Source organism: Mycteria americana, chromosome 4, assembly GCF_035582795.1.
Source record: "Mycteria americana isolate JAX WOST 10 ecotype Jacksonville Zoo and Gardens chromosome 4, USCA_MyAme_1.0, whole genome shotgun sequence".
Lineage (NCBI taxonomy): Eukaryota > Metazoa > Chordata > Aves > Ciconiiformes > Ciconiidae > Mycteria > Mycteria americana.
In genome coordinates, this window is record NC_134368.1 from 25,794,360 (window position 1) to 25,814,418 (window position 20,059).

The 20,059-nt window shown below is 36.8% G+C and overlaps 1 protein-coding gene across 6 annotated transcripts in view; it reads right to left on the reverse strand.

Annotated features, from left to right (window-relative positions):
* ARAP2 (ArfGAP with RhoGAP domain, ankyrin repeat and PH domain 2) overlaps nucleotides 1–20,059 on the reverse strand; it is a 402,708-nt gene that overhangs the window by 91,214 nt on the left and 291,435 nt on the right. For all 6 annotated transcript variants that reach the window (XR_012775490.1, XM_075499897.1, XM_075499898.1 and 3 more), the window contains 2 exons: nucleotides 18,533–18,653; nucleotides 15,462–15,643 (listed from right to left, as the gene is read on the reverse strand). Coding sequence is in view for 5 of the 6 variants with exons in the window: in XM_075499897.1 (XP_075356012.1) it covers nucleotides 15,462–15,643; nucleotides 18,533–18,653 (303 nt within the window). In the remaining variant the exon portion in view is untranslated. The remainder of the gene's footprint in view (nucleotides 1–15,461; nucleotides 15,644–18,532; nucleotides 18,654–20,059) is intronic.

Below are 20,059 nucleotides of genomic sequence, written 5' to 3' on the forward strand. Positions count from 1 at the left end.
ACGGTTTTATGAATTCACATCTTTATCATTTTCTTGCTGAAGCTTTACATACACACTGAAGATCTTGTTACGTATTCATAGTCCAGACAAATTGCTAACAAAGTGTTTGAACTCCTAGAGGAAGGACAGATTGTGAACGTTTTTGTGATATTTTAAAATCTAGAACAGCAGTCATGCAGAATTGATGAACCTCTTTATAGACCTTTTTGTACAGTTGTCACTGGAAAATAGAGAAAACTGGTACGATAACCCCCCTGGCAAAGACCCCTTAATGAACCAAGAAAATCTCCAGATAATGGAGTTTCTGCTTTCCTCCAGATTTACCTGTGGATATAAACAAATATGACATCGACCAGTAAAAAGTATCATTGACCAAGCACAATGCTTTTACTTACTGACTGCAAACAGAAAGGTGCTAAGACAATTAGTCCTCACTGTATATATAAAACCTTTCTATTCTATTTACTACCTCCTACTTTACTGAAATAAAATTTAATTCTGTGACATCATATTTCACAAGTAAAAATAATTCATAATTTCTCCTTCCATAAGTATTAGCAAAAGTAACATTTCCTCATGGAGAAAGTTTTCCAAAGCTTTTTTTACTCCTTACTCTAATCTCCAAGTAATCTGCAAAATTCAGAATATTTACAAAGGACAATTAATTTTTAAAAAATACTTAAAAATAAAACATGTTTCAACACTTTATGAAGTGCCATCCAAGTAGGATTACCTATGATGGAAGTTTTGAAATCTTTAAAAAAAAAAAAAAGTATCTATGGATTTCCAGATACCCTAAATTCCAAACATACCCCATTTTATCATTACTGGATCACTAGGGGATTTCCCTGCTGACGATAATAAAACCAAGAATTCAGATTTCTGATCCCATCAAACTGAATGGCCCTTCTGAGGAGATGCAAATTGCAACAAAACAAACAAAAAACATTATAGGAGTATTTTAATGAAATATGGAGAGCTCTGGATTGCACTAACAGTACTTTTTCCAGCTAGGGAGATTTTAGACACCTGCTGCTCACAGAGCCATGAAGAGAAAAGTGGCACTTTAACAAGTGACATTATGATCTTTAATTTAAGAGAGAAAAATACACTAAGGAGAGTACAGACCCACGAAAAAGCTTTTGACCAGATGGTATAAATTCTTGTCTGTTTAAGAAATATTCACCCTAGCAGAAAGGAGACATTAAACACCATCAAATTTCAGATTTGCTTAAAATTTGAAACTGAGAACATTTTGAAATATCTGAACCAAAATAGCAAAATATATTTTCTTCTTATGGAAGATACAAATACATATTTAGTAGAAGAACTATATTTTGAGTGTGTGCATGCATGCACATATACTTCAAAAAACATGCCTTATACTCCTTGGAGGTACAGACATTTTCTAGAAGCCAGTGTAAAGCAGCAATTTCCCACTGACGCCTAGAATCAGAAACCTAAGGAGACCAAACTACGACTTGTGAATTCTTCCTACTTCTGTAATATTTATTCTAAAACAGTGAAGGGATGGCAGCACCAACAGTTTTGCCACACATTCTTCTGTGCCTGGACCAAGAGAAGGCCGATGCCATGACAACAGCAACACTGCACAGTGGTTCTTGATAAGCAGGAATCTTTCCTAACCCAGTCAGTCATTTCAACATTTTCTCTCCTGGGATGACATTGTCCTTACTTTTAGCTCAACCAAAAAATAGAGTAAGGGTTTTTTTTGGCTTTTGCCTGGGGGGGGCTTTTTTGTTTTGTTTTTAAAGAAAATATTTTCTTCTGCTGCCTTTAGATTCACACATGCTAATTTATCTTTATGAGACAAACAAAGATGAAAATAGCTGATGAATGCACTGAAAGTGTTTTGATTTTTCGTAAAGCAAAATTACTAATGGACACACAAACAGCTACTCTTTAGCAGCTGTTCACTTTCATATTTGCCTAGGCTTTTTGTCACAAAGGTAATGATTCCACATAAATCAAATACTGTTAGTATAAAAGTAAATATGTAAAAGAGTTTCACAAATCAATGCAGTTTACAAATAAGCAATCTACTTTTCACTACTTAAACACTGAAATAGCTAGAGTATTAAATGCTTATAGAGTTTACTGAAATCCCAGTAAATCCATCGTAAATAAGTTTTACTATGAGTTCATATAAAAGCCATCGCCATCTGATTTTAGTGACTTTTTTTTTTAAATTTTGATTTTACAACAATTAAAGTTAAGAAGGGCAACCATCACAGCTACACAATTTAACGAAAGGCATTCACAACTCAAACAGTAAACCCATACAATTACAGAGAAGCTATTCAAATATTTTTATTATAGTCAAAAATAAAACAAGAGTCCAGCTCTAAAACTCATCTGCACTATACTCATGTTTCAGGACTGGGTCTAGAATTAATATAGCCTTACTGAACCGAAACATCTTTATCTTAATTAATGTAACAGTCTAAATTTTTACGAATATCAGTCTTACAAAGCTCAAAAATTATGAGCTAAAGCACCTTATGTAAAACTCATGTAAATTCAAGCTTGCAAAGAAACTATTTTCTGCTAATGGGAAGCAAAGGCTAACATCCAACAGAAAAATACCAATTGTTTGTACAAACATGGAACAACCATACTTAAAAGAAAATACTACGACAAATTAAAAGTTAAAAAAAAAAAAAAAAAAAAAAAACAAAAACCCCAACCCTTTAAAAAAACCTACAACATGCTCCTTTCAAATAACCTTCATACTCTGTGCTACTACCTAGAGAGGCAGTTGAAAGAACACTAAAAATTAAATGATCTTTAATAAATTATCTCCATTTACCATTTCTACATTTATCTTCTGTTTGTTTCACTGAGCTTCCTGTTGTCACACAATGAACAAGAGAGGAGGGTCTTGTAGGACCCCGAACAAGCTACAGATGCGTGGCTCCCTTGTAGTGTAATGATTCTACCTGTCTCCTCCATTACTTTCACTTCTGAGGTCTCTCACTCCCACCCAACTCCTCACACAAGGAAGAAATAAATCTTGCTTATCTGAATTTAATGACAGACTGAAAAAGCAAAACTTGCCAACAGCAACGTTAACTCTGTTTCAGCGCACATTCTTGGGGTGGGGCAATGGGGGTTGATCACTACTTAAACTGTTGTTCTAAAACCATTAACGTAGTAATGTAGCAAATAGAAGGTCAACTTTCACATTTTGCAAGTTTACAACTTTGTTTCCTCAATGTTCTATTAGAACAGCCTTCAAAATCATTCAACGATAAAAAATAAAAATTATTTTGAAACATACACATATTACTATGTTCAGGTAAGTCAAGATGCCTCACAAATCAGAGATTAGTAAAGAACAGCACCTACAGTAGCAATTTGTTCATGGAAAGAGACAAAAAAAAAAAAGTGAAACACTGTTTTACAGGCTGATCTAACAGCAACGTCGTAACCGAGCACCAGCAAACTGAACCCACTTCATATCATGGTGAAGCACAGCTATGAAAAAGCTGTTCTGGCTCATAACTGAAGGTACGCAGGTGCATCTCATCACACAGAAGTTGCATCAAAATTGCAAAGGCTTGATCGAGATAGCACTGCAAAAGAGAATCTCACAAACAGTACAACAGAACCAGAATTAGAATTATAAGATTGCCCCAATTCAGGATATTCAGAAACCCAGCAGCAGTATTTTGTACCAATTGTGGGTGGGGAGGCTTGTAACATGCTACAATGATTTTTGGGAACAGAAAATCTTCCAAAAAATCCTTCTATATTAGCAAGGATGGGCAGCTGCAATCTGTAAACACACTGAAGTTAGAAGGCGGTATATTTTCCCAGCATGACCATGCCATTTAAGAAACTAGGACAAAGAAGAATTCAGGAATGAAACAAAAAACTGGACTGAAATGAAACACTGGCAACTCTGACATTAATGGCAAAGCTCCAGCTGACATTCAGAGAGCTGGAGATTCACCCCAGGTATCTGTGTTTAGATCCTACAAGCAACAGCTTTCCTTAAACTGCCTTTTATATACTGAAAATGCATCTTTAACTTTTCCATTTAGAAGGACAAGTAGCTAGAAGAAAATCTGCACAGGCCTCCTAAGGTTAATTTTAACACACATCTGCATGAAGCGCAGGAGAAAAATTTAGGTCTGCGGATGAAAGACCTGCACAATTAGAAGACCTGAACAGCCAGCTCCACAGAATCATGCAGAACTGTGATGAGATAACATCTTCTGGGTTTGTACCTACAGTGCACTCTATTAACCTTTATTTCTTCTTCTCCCTTTAAAATTCCAGTTCAGCTCCACCTGCATATATTAAGAGATACATTTCTGATATTCCACACCTCATCAACAAGAGACGGATGAAGAAACAGAGCCTCTGAAACAGAGCTTGTGTAGATGTAACCCTTTTATTTCCATATTAGCATTTACTGGTGCGAACACCAATAAAGACACACATTTCACATCTAAACTGCTAATTGTACACATTTACCGTAAGTGCAAATACCTGAGATCAGCCTCAAAACAGACTTCTTAGTTTTATCAGCTGCACATTGTCATTAAATAAAACAGAAGAAGCAGCAAGTTATCTATCATCCTGTTTTAGCTGTAGAAGGAAAGTGAGAAACCTGTAAATACCTAACACACAGGAATGATTAGAGAGCACACAGAAAACACACAGAGAAACAGCTGATGTATTTATTCAGAGTGAAATAAGCCCTTTCCAGATAAGTCACATAAAAATGGCAGGTACCTCTGCTGTGTGGTTGGTTGGTTTGTTTTAAACAAAGTAAGACCAAAGATGCTAGAACCCCCCTCGCTTCTCTTTGTGAAAAAAAGAAGTGCAAGGTGAAACAAACCAACCTGGAAGTCAGAATCCATCTCCTACCCGGGCATCAGTGATGACCGGTCAGCACTGTTTCCTTCTCTTCTTATGGCTACTCAGGACTAATGAATTTTGCCTTGATCAGTTTCTCAACTTTCGTTATGACCCCCATCTCCTGGCTCATCAGTTTTCTTGCAGCCCAGTAAATTGGCAGCTGCTCAGTTCCTTCAGGGGAGAGAAGCGAGAGTCAATTGTAATAATGGGCTGCAATTACTCCTGTGTTGCAGGAATGGAGCTGCTGTTGCTGACTGCTGTCATTTTATCTGCCTTTGAACTTCTTTATGACCCCATGGCAAGGAATTACAGCCCTCGGCTGGAAAAAAAATCACACCTCTCATCATCACACAACGTCCTGCAGAGCCTCTCAAACAAGTGCCAGACAGGCTGCTTGTGGAACAGGAAGCACTATACAAAGCCATATTAATTATACTAATGCAGCCACACTGCTTCAAGACCTTTTTTCAAACCTCGCTCTGGTATCGCTAACACAGCTCTGCATACTGCACTTAAGACTGTAGACATGTATAAACGTGGACAAGTGCACTGTAGTGGATATAGACTCCTCTCTGCCTAGATGCGGAGTATAGAAACCCATACAATTTGAAAACATTGGACAGTACAAGACAGAGACAATAATTTTGCCATAATCAAAATGGAGTCATATCCAATGGACAGCAGTATTTTCTTTTCTGTTTGGTTTTTGGGGTTTTTTTGTTGTTTGTTTGTTTTTTTAAATAGCCTAACTCACCTTAAACAAAGACATGGACAGGAACTGTAATATCCAATTAAATATTAGATGTAAGAACCCCCAGAATGATTGGCAAAGTCAATAATTAAAGTGTTTCTCTTCATACATAAAACACACTCATCAGCCATTGCATTCTTTGGCTCAACATTTTTTTCGAAGCAACTTTTATTGGAAATATTGCAGAAGTAGAACCATAGAATCATTTAGGTTGGAAAAGACCTTTAAGATCATCGAGTCCAACTGTAACACTGCCAAGTCCACCACTACGCCATGTCCCTAAGCACCACATCTACACATCTTTTAAATACCTCCAGGGATGGTGACTCAACCACTTCCCTGGGCAGCCTGTTCCAATGCTTTGACAACCCTTTCAGTGAAGAAATTTTTCCTAATATCCAATCTAAACCCCCCCGGCACAACTTGAGGCCATTTCCTCTCATCCTAAAGTACAACATAAAGGTCCCCAAAAGACAAAAATCCCCAACCAAATAAAAGTTGTTTGAAATGCTCAAAACATACTAATGTCACTAGGCATCACTTAAAATACAAACAAGATTATTTCCACCTTTTATTTCCTGAATCATTGCTTTCCATCTTTTCTATTAAGCTGAATATTTTCCTTCTCAACCACTGTCCAGGCGTGTTCACGTGGTCCTCCAGCTGCCCCGCTGCCAACTGTTTTGGCAACCTTCCACCTTAAGTGAAGGTAACAAAGCTTGATTTTTGCTACAGTTCAGTGCATGTAACATTTTTCAAATGTTTCTTTAAAAGCGTTAAGATACCAGTCTATCATTTTGGTGGACCTTGGGGGGGCAGGGGGGAGGGAGGGTATCTGACCCACGTGCTGAGATGGAAATAACTTTTGAGTGAAGTTTTCTGGAAATATCTGTAAGATATTGATTTTTAATGAATGAGTTTTAAAACATGCCATCTCTAACGAGATATTATTTTGCATGCAAAATATTTAAGAGGGAGAATTTCATTTAATAACAATGGCATTGAAGTGTTTCATGAGGCAATAATTCAGTTTGACTTGATTAAGTTCAAATTTGTTGGCCTAGCAATTTATTAACCAGGGACAGAAATTATTGCTGAGAAAGCACCCTGGGGTATTCCCCACATTCTTACTATGCTGTAAATCATAAATTCCCTTCCTCTTGCTGTAAGGATGGTGCAATTATTTAGAATAAAGTTTATAGATATAAGATAGTGGAGTAAAGAAAATAATGCTTTGTTATTATCTGAACAATGCCATACTGCTCCAAACAACATAAAGAAACCAGCACAAATGAAAAACAACTTATTTAAGGTCCAAAAGATTAAAATGTCACTTAAGCTACAATGATACTAAAGTTCTCAGTATTTTAAGCATCATCTTTATAATACTTATTTTAAACCACCCACTTTTCATAACTGATGAACACTCAAATGGCCTAATTATTTTAGTAGTCCAATAGCAACATCAGCCTGCTCTCTCCCCACTGCCAGCAAAGATACTGTTCCCATTTTCAGTGCACATTGTGCAGAAGACAACAGTTCTGGAGCAAGCATCCACTGTTTGATTAATTGTTTGTAACAAAAAAGGTAGGGGGTGAAATAGTATGAAGGGAAAAAAAAAAAGGGGGGGGGGGGGGGATGACTACAAATACTGGGCATCCTAAATTCCAATGGTCCTTACTCTGATAAACTCCAACAGAGATTGAAGTCAGACCACCCCATCTTGAAAATCATCATGAAGTAACAACAGAAATCCATGAATGCCAAAACAGTTTTCTTCATGAACGCTATGCTTCTTCTGCTTGTTCAGCTACTGCAAACTAAATGCATGATGATCAATCACCTGATTTTAAGTGCTTGGAGTTCTAGACATTACCGTGTCAGTTACAAGGCACATTAATGAATTGCAGGTACACTCTTTGGTCTCCTGCTGGTGCATACTAATCCATTTTATTTAGTATTGCAACCAAGGAGAACATTTTAATCATCATAATGTGACTGCCAGTGCTCACCTGATCATACTCATCACAGATTAAGCAAATCCCAAGGTCTTCAAGAATATTGCTTTTCCACTTCAGACTGGACAAAAGAATAGTCTCACCCCTCTGTTAAAGTTTAGCTTCCACAGAATGATATCCATACAACTTAGCCCTTTATCATATAGGCAACGTACCAAAACAAAAATATCGTTTTGTGATATTACTTGTCTGAGCATTGCCACACCAATTAACTTAAGATTAAATTCATAAACTGCATTTAGTTAATTGAGTTGTAACAGATTTCAAAAATGGCAAGTCGATAACAGAAGATATATGCTAAATAATTAAAAATTTGCAGTGGTATATCATGCTATTTTTAACTAATTAGGAAGTGGAATTCACATACACTAGCATAACATATGTTTGTACCTATCTTTAAGTTTGTGGAATGAACACTTCAGTGAGGATATGTTGTCTACACTGCCTCAGAAATACTCTGCTCTTCACTGCTGTAACGGCTTTGTAACTTTACATGAATATTAGTATTTCAGCTATACTAATTAGTTTAATACCTGAAATAAAGGATGCAGGCTGAGGAGGGAAGAAAAAAAAAAAGTAATCAGTGTTGCCACTGGTATGTTTAAAGCTACTTCTGTCCCAAACATGGCAAATGCATAGAAGTAACAGATGGATAGGAAAAATGCGGTTTACGTTGCCCTCAATTTAAAGGAGAAAAAGCAAACCAAAGCTACTGAGTAGTTCTTCAGCATGTCTCCTATGAGCACTGACTGATAACATTTACAATTAAACAGGAATCAACTAGACAATTAAACAGGAATCAACTAGAAGCAAAGTAACGTTCTAGATGCATTTAATTCCACAGTATATTGAGCTATTGAAAGAGAGATCTAACTATTCTTGAATAACATTTTTTCTTCAGTTTCATTGTCATCTCAATCCTTCTTGTTGCACACAAAAAAAGGAAGCACTCCATTATCTAAGTGTATATATACATACGTATGCATACACACTGATTATACAATCTTTCAGGTTCACTGAATGCAGAAATAACTTGTTCATGTGATTTAAAATAAATAAATAAATGCAGACCTAGTCTACCATTATAAATGAAAGTGCACATAGTGATGCCCTGCTTCCTATATTCAGGGCTTTTGATCCAATAGATGATTTTACCATGGGATTTGAAGCCAAGCTAGTAGTTCTTAAATGCAAGTAACATGAATAATGATGGATAATGCTCTCAGGTAATTCCAGTACTCTTAGAGGAAAACAGATTTTCCCAATAGTGCATTCAGAATGTTAAAACCTTATGACAAGTAGATCTAAAACCTTCTTCAGTTGTTTACGCATGTGCTGTGCCACTCTAAAATCTTTTTTCTTCATAATATTCAAACAAATCCTACTTTTCTTCACTGCTAATTTTTACATGGTCAAGGTAGCTGGCTGTATACATATTAGTCATCCAGAAAGCTCAGCTGAGCATTACTGAGAAGCTGAGAACTTTGTCATTTTCCTTCCTCCTTCCACTACCCTCCACCCCAAATCAGATTAATCATGAAGCTTTTGATCATTGTGGAAGCATTAGGCTTTCTATCATGTTTCATGATTGCTTTAGGGGTACCTACATCTCAATGAGATCTTAATAGCATAAGAACAAATAAACAAGAAAAATAAAATGCTCATATAGCCAAAGCTTAATTTATAAGCTCATAGAAGAGCTTAACATTAACTTTTTAATTTTTCTTTGATAGAATTCCTGTTTATGACCTTCTCCATGTTCTTTAATAATATCTTCAACACCTAGAACAACATCCCACAAATTTATTTTTGAATGTAAAATGTAGATCTTCCCTGTACAGATGGTCATGGACATATTTTTCTTGGCTGATTCCACCACCTTACTTTAACAGCATATTATTTTAAATTCATTTTTAAATCTTTTTTGGAGTAGGGGTGCAATTAGTTTAAAACTGAAGAAGTAATGGTCAGAACAACAACAAACCTTTTCCCCACCCAACATAATTTCCTGTAATCATTCATTTTGTATTGCACCACAAGCAAAAAAGGAAGTTTTCAAGCTTTCTTACAGAATTCAAGTTACTCCCTGCTTAGTCGTTTCTGATGTCATGCACAGCAATTGATCTTTGCCATGGTTTTGAGTGTGGACAACCGGAATTAATTTCTTGCCAAGGAACTGTTGGAAAATTAGGAATATGACCTTAATCTATCATCCCAGCTACAGCTTGATGCAAACAACCATATTTAAAAGAGGCTGGATCATTTGCTTCCACTTCAAGTCACCAATCTATCAGTATCTTAAAATATTTGTTCATATTAATCTTTCCCCCTCCAATATATTTGGTATATTTTTGAGTTGTTTTGGTTTTGCTTTTTTTAACATCTTGCTGCAGATTTGTATCATTCTGAAGTAAAGAGTACAGCTTGAATGAATCAAATAAGGACAAAGGAGGAAAAATATTCATTTGTTTTTGTCACCTCCACCTACGTAAGCATTCCGGGCCAGGCTCATTCATATGTTTGTAAACATGTTTGATCATAGTCTGCACCAGCAATCAAGTAGAGAACTTTTTTCTTTACAGAGCTTACCAGTTATCATTACAACTAACAGCTTATCACTGCAAAATCTCCAAAAGGAGATTTTGATTTTAACTATTTGACAATAGTTAAAAAAAACAACAAAAAAAAGACAAAAAAACCCCAAGAAACGGAGAGAACCCAGCAAACCCCGACCCCCCACGGTGTTCTTGGGGCAGGGGGGATAGTGAACAGGGGGAACACAACGACACAGACAACACTGTTTCTTGTTTTCTCATTCTCAATAATTCTGTCTTCCACCACCCCGCCCCACTGCATATCAGGCACTTCTCTCTCCTCTCACTTTCCACCTATGAACTATCTGAAAGGTCTTCCCATTCCTCCTCCTGCTTTCTTTCATTGCCTTTAATCCCCCACCTCTTTCCCTAGCTTCCTTTCCAAAACTGTCAGTTGCTTTGCTCAGGGTTCCTCATTAAATCTCACAATCTTTAAGCAACTATTCAGCTTTCTACTCAATTTACACTCAACTCCTCTTCCCAACTCTTCTTTCATATTGCTGTTGCCATCACCTTGGACTCATTTTGTATTCACCTATATTATCACAATGATACAACGAAGAATCTAAATACATTAAAAAAAGCTTTCACATGCTGCTTTAGCATGACAAACAATCGTTACTACTCATCTTTAGGACTTCATTTAACTACTCTTTTCTGTTCACCTTCCGTTGTTAGACACTTTCTACTGTACTTAATAGATCGTTTACTTAATTTTTTTTTAAGGGTTTCTCTTTCTCATCCATCACGTTCATGATTAATAATCAGGATTACATTTTCTCCAGGGAAAAACAGAACATTTCCTAATGAACAATCCCCTTGCAGAGAGGATAATTATAAATTCCCATTGCTATTACCAAAAAAGTCACAGACTTCTAAGTCTGCCCTGAATCTCAACCACATCATCTCTGGCACTGTATTCCAGAATCATAGAATGGTTTGGGTTGGAAGGGACCTTTAAAGATCATCTAGTCCAAGCCCCTGCATGGACAGCGACATCTTTCACTACATCAGGTTGTTCAAAGCACTCCCCTTTAAGCCTGTGTTTCTTAACAGAGACGAGAACACATCTCTGTTCCTACACACACAGACACATGCACACACCCTTTCCACTTCCCCTCCACTGATATTCACATAACTTCCTCTCTTTCAGAACTTCAAGCTCAAGCATCATCTTTGACTTGTCCTTCCATCCATCCCCTTACCGGTTCTCTACATTATCATACCCTTTGCCATCTTATACTTGTTTAATATAATTTCCTGTAACACATCTTTTGATGTTGTCCAGTTTTGCTTTAAATGCACCATTAGCATTACAGAGGAAATGAAAATTACTAGGCACTCTCTTACTGGTTCACTCAACATGAATAAACATTTCCATCTGCCACAGAGCAAATCATTTCAATCTTTGACAAAACAAAAAACCCTCTGAAATCAATAAGAGCACTGAGCCAAAATGAAACAAGAGGTTTTCAATAAGAAATGGATACTATTTCTTGTACATAACAGAGAAAATGCTCATCATTATTCAAGCTTTAACTTGGAGTCATGCATGGGGGAAAGAAGTCACAAATAATTATGGCACACAGCCATACCTACCATTTCCCAGTCTTTACATTTGGCAAAGTTTCCTCAAATATCCCAGGTAAATACATCTATTTCAGAACCACCCAAGGTAGTAACAAAGAGGATCCTGAATTCTTTTTATCAAAGCCAAATTCTAGTGCAAACACTATGACACCTAGGCCCTCCCTGACTTTAAATACCGGTGAATCTTAAACACACCCTAACAAAGGGGGTATATTCTAGCAGACCAGGCAAGCATCTGTCAGAGCCCTTCTGATGGTCACAGAGAGGAGGTTATCACTGGGACCACCACAGCACACTGACATTTCAAGCCAATGTGTGAGCTGTCATGAAGGATCAGATGACATGTTTTTATTTAAGCACGAATGATTTTGAAATAGAAATGGGAATTTCAGCAAGTTGCAGGTTGAACAAATTGATTCTGTACGATCTATTTTTCACTTTTGCTCCAGAGAGGAAGTTTAAGAAATTCACACTACATGGAGAGTCAAAGAAATTGATGGTTTCATACCAGCACTATATCACTGCCAGAAGCTCAAGCTAAACCAATCACTTTTTAACTAGAAATGGGCCTGAGACATGATGTTCTGATCTCAATCTGAATTTCACAAAGTTCATGGCGGTTATGTTAGGATTTGACATTTGGCTTAGGATCTTCTCCACTTTTAACAATGAAGAAAAATCTTTTAAAGTAACAGTGGACTCTCCTCTATCAAGTTTAATAGAAATCAATAAATCAGCTTGATCCGATCTCATTTCAACATTGTAAGAGGTCTAAATAGGTGTCTTTTAGAACTGCAGTTATAATAAACCCCTCTAAGTCTCTCTGGAAGTCATTCTAGTATGGATGTGAATTCCAATATGAACAGGATTCGAGGACACCTCTGGACATATTTGTCTGGTAATTACTCGCTAAAGCACAAACTTGAGACAGGGAAAGATTTTTAGAACAACAGAGCCCTCTAAGGGATTGATGCTGTATTACTGGTTTTTTCTTCAGCGCTGCAGTAAAAACAATTCGGTTTTCAACTTGAAAATAAAACACAAGAGGTAGTGAGAGAAGAATTACAGACTATGAAAGCTTAAAGACAGAAGCTATTTCTTCTGATTCCCAAATAGCCAGAAATAGCATAAACAAAGAGACATTTGTTCAAACGGAGGATCTAAAAAGAAATCTCTTAGGACCATTTAATATTTTTGGTTTTAAGTAAATATTTGGGAAGAAGCTGGTTTTGCACTATTGTTTGCAATTTTCATACACACAGAAGGAGCTGACAGGCTGGCAGCATGTCTAACCTTCATTCTGTTTCAGGGCTTGATTTTGGTTTGCCTTCTGCTGCACTGCAGTCAGTGATCTCTGCAGAGCATCCATGTAGTAGAAGGGAATAAACATTTAGTAGAAAGGCTGTATAAGGGTGTGCCTTCATGATCAGCTAAAGCAAATCTGAAATCAATGATGCTGAAAGGGCACAGCTGATAACAACTTACCATACACCCGCACAAGCAATAGATCCAACACACACATGCACATACATAAGAGTAACCTAAAAGAAATCTGTAAGAAAGAAAATTCACTGGGGGGAAGGCGGACGGGACAACAGTCTTAGATTATCTTAGATAGTCATAATCTGCACCCTGAAAACATGTAACAGAGCAACCAAGAACCCTTCAACAGTGAATGGCCGTGGAACAGTTTTCTAACATAACATAACTGTCAGAAAAACTGATTCAGCATAGCGGTCAGAACTGGGAGTGCCCTGTATCAACAGAGAAAGATCAAGGGACTACTTGAGGCAAGAAGGATGCTCCCAATGGTTATATGCAGGCAGAGTAAGAAAGAAGGAAGAAAGCAAAAACTGGATGCCTGGTACTGAGACTCTCGAGAGGGACATAGCTGGTTTCAAATGACCTATCACTCTGGAAAAGAAATTCTTCCACAAGTCTGTATACCTCATTGAAGTACCACATTTGTCCCTTAATCAAGAAGCTCAGAACATCCATAAGGGAGCACTTTAACGTATTCAGGGGCATAAGACAGATACAGTATTGATTCTGAAGGCAGAAGTGGCTCTTTACAATTAACATCGACAAAGAGAGGACCCTCATTGATGAGAATGCATTCCAGGGATTCTCACTGATAAAATACCTGGAAACACCATGACAGAACAGTAACATTGAGCACTGCAGGACAGTGTGGACCATCCCACAGGCCGAGACCATAAAGTAACTTGGTCAACTTCATTCTTTCTACTGGAATGATGTAAGAGAACCTCAGTGAAGTACAGGGGTGGGGGGGAGGTGGCAGCATTTGCATTTTGTTCCTCCTTAAAGACCTCTAGCTGTAGACTTTACTGAAATAAACAAACTAACTGGCAGGTCACTTATTCATTACAATAATCAAGACTGAGGATTTCAGTATAGCTAAAGAGTACTGTGCTCAACTATGAAGACCAGTTCCTCTTCATGGTGCTCATTCCTCAAAACACATGCTGCAGGCTTAAACCCATAAATTGCATCAAGTTTCTTATCAGTTGGTTGTTGACTGACCTCAAAGAATGTACCTGACAAGTAAAACTTCTTTGGAGCACAGTAAGTAGAAAGAAAAAAAGAAAGGAAAAAAAAAAAAAAAAAAAAGGTCTTTCTCAGTCTCAAATTTCCTGCCATTCCCTGGGAAAGAATAATAAGATCTAATATTGAACATTATGGGGTCCCCCAAGCCCAAATAATTTCACACTTAAGACGACAATAGGAGAGGAAGTGAGAGCAAAATGACAAGTCTTACTGAGAGACCATTCACATTTGAAACAGGAGTTTCAAGGCAAACGTAACACCACCTCCCCCAAACACCCTCCCAGGTTCCAGCTACTCGTGGGTCATCGATTTCCTCACACAGAAATAATACTTTCCATTTAATGTCCTGCAACAGATTTTTCTTCCACTAGTTCACACAGTCAGTCTTTGAATCCAGTTATCCCCATTTATTCCCTATCCATAGCATCCTAAAGAGTGCTACAGCTAACTACTTTACATCATAATGTATCCATGCCCAAAACAAAACAAAAAGCCCTAGATTTTGGGAGCTGAAATAATAGACCTAGTTCATGTTTTTTTAATACTGGATTTGTTTAATATATTACAGTGCACAACAGAAAGTGGTCAATCTACGTTCTTAAAAACACAAAGAACATCAGTTTTGAACATTTAGCTGAAGTATCACTTAAATACCACAATCTACTTATTTCTGTACAGCACACTTTCCAGAGCACTACGTTATAGGACAGTGAAACCAGTGAACAACATAAGCCTTCTGAATTAGTAGAGTGCTTGTGGCACACATTTTAAGAGTGAATTAATCTCAGCCCTGCCACTAACCTGTTGTGACACTCAGGGCTTTTCACTTCACCTCACTATCTATTCGTTTTTTTCCATTGTACAATAGACATAATGATACTTCTCCTGCTTTTTGAAACCTTCCGAGAATTGCAGCAATAAAGTACTACCTAAAAAGAGATATGCATTTATATTGAAATGTACCTATTCACAAAGAGCCATCAATTTCCAACTCACTAGTTAAATCATCTTTGTAAGCATTCATTCACAAAAAGCGTATGAAAAATTTACCTGCTCATTTTTGCAGATCCACAGAGTATTCCCCTGAAGTAGAATAAAGACTTTGGCTTTGTATCCTTTCAGCTCAAGATACCCGCTTTTCTCAGGGGCAACAGAAGTTCGAGACTGAGAGTTATTATCAGACTGCGATTTCAAGGCATTGAGAATCGTATTAACCCAGTCATTCCTTTCTTCTGAACAAGAAAAAAAATTAGACAAAGACATATGGTTAAGCAGCAGCTCCAATCTTCTCTACCACATTTGTTTTCCTCTTCTTCCTACTATGCTATGCTGGTTGATGGTATAGCTATACCACATCAGAGAGAACATCCATCTTGAAGAAGAGGTGGAAATAAAAACAACATGAGAGTCCATGTCCATATCAGTGGAGATGGTAGCAAAGAGAGCCATTCAATTAGCTCCCAACAATCAAAACACAAATTGAAAAGTTATACAAACTGATGATCAAGATTCTTAAAATCATGACTACTAGATCCAAGATGCTGAATTTCAGACAGCTTAAAGACTGAGGTGGTAGACAGGTGGCATGTTCACCTTCTGGAAGCCAGATCAATGGGAAAGAACTACAGAAGTTAGGTAAGCGCAAACCAGGGAGCCTAAATATCATCTATCACTAAAGAGGCGAGCCATCCCCAATGCTATTCTATGTTTGGCCGTGCTTTTAAGCATAAACATTTGGCAATTTACAATCTATTGCATTAAGGTGTAGTGGTTAAGCTTGATATTGTCAAGGGTACTGAGTAATCAAGCAAATGCACGTTTGAATATCTTTGCATGCATTATTAATTTAACATCTTACAAATCATGAACACAAGTAGGTGAAGTAATAAAGTTCCACTCAGTCTCATTCACTATGTTCAGATATTTCACCAGACTAAGATCAATATACTTTAATGCTGAATACTCTGAATGAATTAAGACTTGCCCCATGCAATTGGAACTTCATGAATATTTCAACTCTTTGCTATGAAAGATTCAGGTCGTAAAATATATTGGAGGGGGCAGGGAGGGAAGGAAAGTTCTATCCACAGTATATATAAAATTGATACAATCAGTGTCGAACACTGCAAAGACCACTGTTAAAACAGTAACGTACTTACCTCACAAGTGTCATGCATGCAACAAGAAGGAACAAATACATGAATTTAGAAAATAGTTTGAAGAAGAGGAAGATAGCAGCCCAACAGACTAGCACAGGGAAGGTGATCCAAGTGCTCCTCTTAGAAGTTTTGTTTTAACACACGCTCTTTTAAAGTACTTTGTAAAGATCACTGGAATATTTCAGTATAGTTGAGGGCATCAAATTACTCTAAAAGGGTTTTTTTAATGGTATTTCACTCCAGTTAAACAAAATCTTGCTGCATCTGAGCAGATTATGCTCTAATTCATTGCTATCACCTAACTACTTAATTTTTTGCCCCCAAATGCCCCTAAACTTTCCAAAGCATTATATATATAGTTTTTCCCTCTAGATATTTACATCAATCAAAAAATAGTGTATTTTTGATATACCAAAAAATAATAAACCAGAGCACTGAAAGCAAACACAACGAGCACTATAATCCACTGATTGCGGACCAACATTGGTATCAAGAGACACAGATCAATGAAGACAATGATAGCATTCTTTATTTTAATACTCCAGCAGAAAGAAAGGAAAGTTAATAAATAAGGTCCACAGGATGAAATATGTATAAAAGTCTCAATTTCAAAGTCTTTGAAAAGAAGTTAAGTACCCTTCGAATAGTTGCAGAACAATTCCCAACCACAACTCCACAAAAGGAATAGCATCAAATAACAGTTTGTGCACATAACAGAAAGCAAGCAGGGTTATTTACATAATTTAGGAGGAGTACTTCATCCAGCTCTGGATACAGTAAGGACCAAATTACTTGTACAACACACATTTCTAACCTGTATAGACAGGACAGCTGTATAACCTGAACAGCTGTATAGACAGGCCACTATGTCCAAAGATGGTTATATACTAAATGAAAATGCAATTTAATGTGTAACAAGTGGTTGCTCTGAATACATTTTATAAGTCAGTGTAAGTTGTTAACTTTTTTATCATATTCAAAGGCAACAGTCCATAAAGGAAATTATGGCTCTACAAAATGTATTGCACTAAGATGGTTATGTTCCAATTTATAAAAAAAGTATAAAAATAAATTTGGAAGAGAAAAGCAAAAATAATAAAAATACACATACTTTTTAACTCAGCTACGAGCATAAAAATGCCTGAAATGATTTGAGCCAAACCTGATAAGAAGGATTTGTTCACTGATGCTGCACTCCTGTTACAGCCTGCAGCAAATGTTTACAACCAAGCTATAACCCATAAAAATGGGATTTGATAATGGAAATGCTGAGAGACCCTTAGCTATAATGGTTCTGGCATGTACTGCTGTAAATACATATTGCATATCTTTTTTTTTCTAGGTATTCCATTTTATTTGATTGTTTCCATAAATAAGTCATACATGCACTGATATTGATTCCACATATTACAGCTGTAGGTTGATAAAGCATTAAACTAGAAGGCATACTAACTTCCCTGCTACAATTTACATTTGTACTCTCTATCAATACATAGCTGAAAATACTGTATGAGGCAGTAAATAAAGACACACAGAAAAACCCAGATTTCCTTTGATCACAGCACCACATTCCAGCCATCAGCTTCATTGTTGCTCTTTGTCAATTTTATATCAAGTGGTGACTCGGAGCATATGGCTGAGAGCACACAGGCTCTAAGAGCTGCTAGTGAGACCTGAGGAACATCCAGAAAAATTCATCTTTGGGAAGGATGGGGGAGGAAGCAGAAGAGTTGTAAAATAGTATTCTCATTCTGATATTTTTAAAAGCCATTCCCCAACAATTTCAGTTGTTCTTACAAAGCTTACAGTTATCTCCAGTTTCACTTTATGAGCCCAGAAGAGCTGGATTCCATAAATATTTCTGGTAATATAACAAGTTATATGAATTTTCACAAACATAATTGATCAGCAGTGGTTACATGGCTTTTTGGCAACCATTAGAATTATACATGTTCTACTTACCTTCTTTATCCACACGGAAGACAAAAGTCCTATGGGATGTGACAACTTCGAATTTATTCTCCCCGTGAACTCTTACTGTTGCTATAGCAGAGAGCAGTATTATTCCCTTTGAGAACACTTCCTATAACAAGAATGCAAGAGAAATAGTTAATAACTCTCATGGAACATTAAATCTCTCTCAAGTAGTATTACTTGCCATGATGTTTAGGAAGTTCACATACACGGGCTGCTCCTAGAAGTTCACCACACTATTAATAAAAACTGCATCAGTAAGTAAACCACTTTGCTACCTATACATCACCAACTTCACTGTTCTGGGTCTATGCACACCTACTGCCCTCTAAAATAGAGTAAAATCTCATGGTGAGATAGAATGCATATATTTGAGATATCACTTCATAAATTGTCTCATGACACTAATATTGCAAAATATCACACTCTCTTAAATTTACAATTTTATGCCAAATTACATTGATTACCTCACAGAACCATAATTAAAAAGTATAATTATGATACTCATAGAATAGAATCAGACAAGGGAAAAAATTGTGCCTTCTCCAAGCAGAAAATTCCAAAAAATTTTTCTGTTCTTTCCCCACTTCTTCAGTGGCTAGCCAGTAAGAAAAATAAATTCACTGATTTTATCCCTGATTTTGAACTGAAAGGGGGTCATCACTCTCTGCAAAAATCCACTGCCCTGTCATTACTAACAAGAATCCTCTAGCTTGGATCAGGTATGTACTTTTCTGCTATATGAGGTAGGAGGAGAACGATCTCTCAAAAACATCATTTGGTATCACAGCAAATTTTCCCAAAATTTGTTAATTTCCAATTAGGAATCGGGACAACTGAACTGAACACAAAAGCAAGATAGGAAAAAGGAATTGCTACAAGCACTTTCTCCAAGTGGTTCATCTTTTAACCTAATTAACCGAAGTATTCCGGGGGGGGGGGGGGCGGGGGGGAAGCTCAAGCAGACGTGCAACACTTCGGAAATACTTCTGCACAGTTCCTAGATTCCAGAGTTAATGCTGGTGCTCCTGTCCCCACTATGCTTTGATCAATTGGTTTTCTGACTAAGACAATTCAGATATACTGCTAAGATTTATGATCCAGATGCAGTAATAGTCCAAGAGTCAGCTCACCATAAAGAATTTGTACTGCAATAACTTTCCTCCCAAAGTATAAATTATTGTAATAGACTTTATACAAGGACTTAAGGAACCACTGTGAATGCTAAGCATGAAGGATACACAGGATCATTTTTTTGTTTACTGAGTTTAATATATTACTGATTTTCACCAAATTCACACTCTGACGTTACTTCACTTCTAGGTACTAATATATACCAGTGAATGCAGTTTAGCAAATAAAGAAATAGAAAATCAAAATACAGCTGAAGTGAACATGTTACTATAATTACACACAAGAGCTACTCTGTCACTCAGAACATACTTAGTATTGCATATCTACTTTCATTATGGCTGTATTTTTTAGAAGAGAGATTTTAACATATTTGTTAATAAG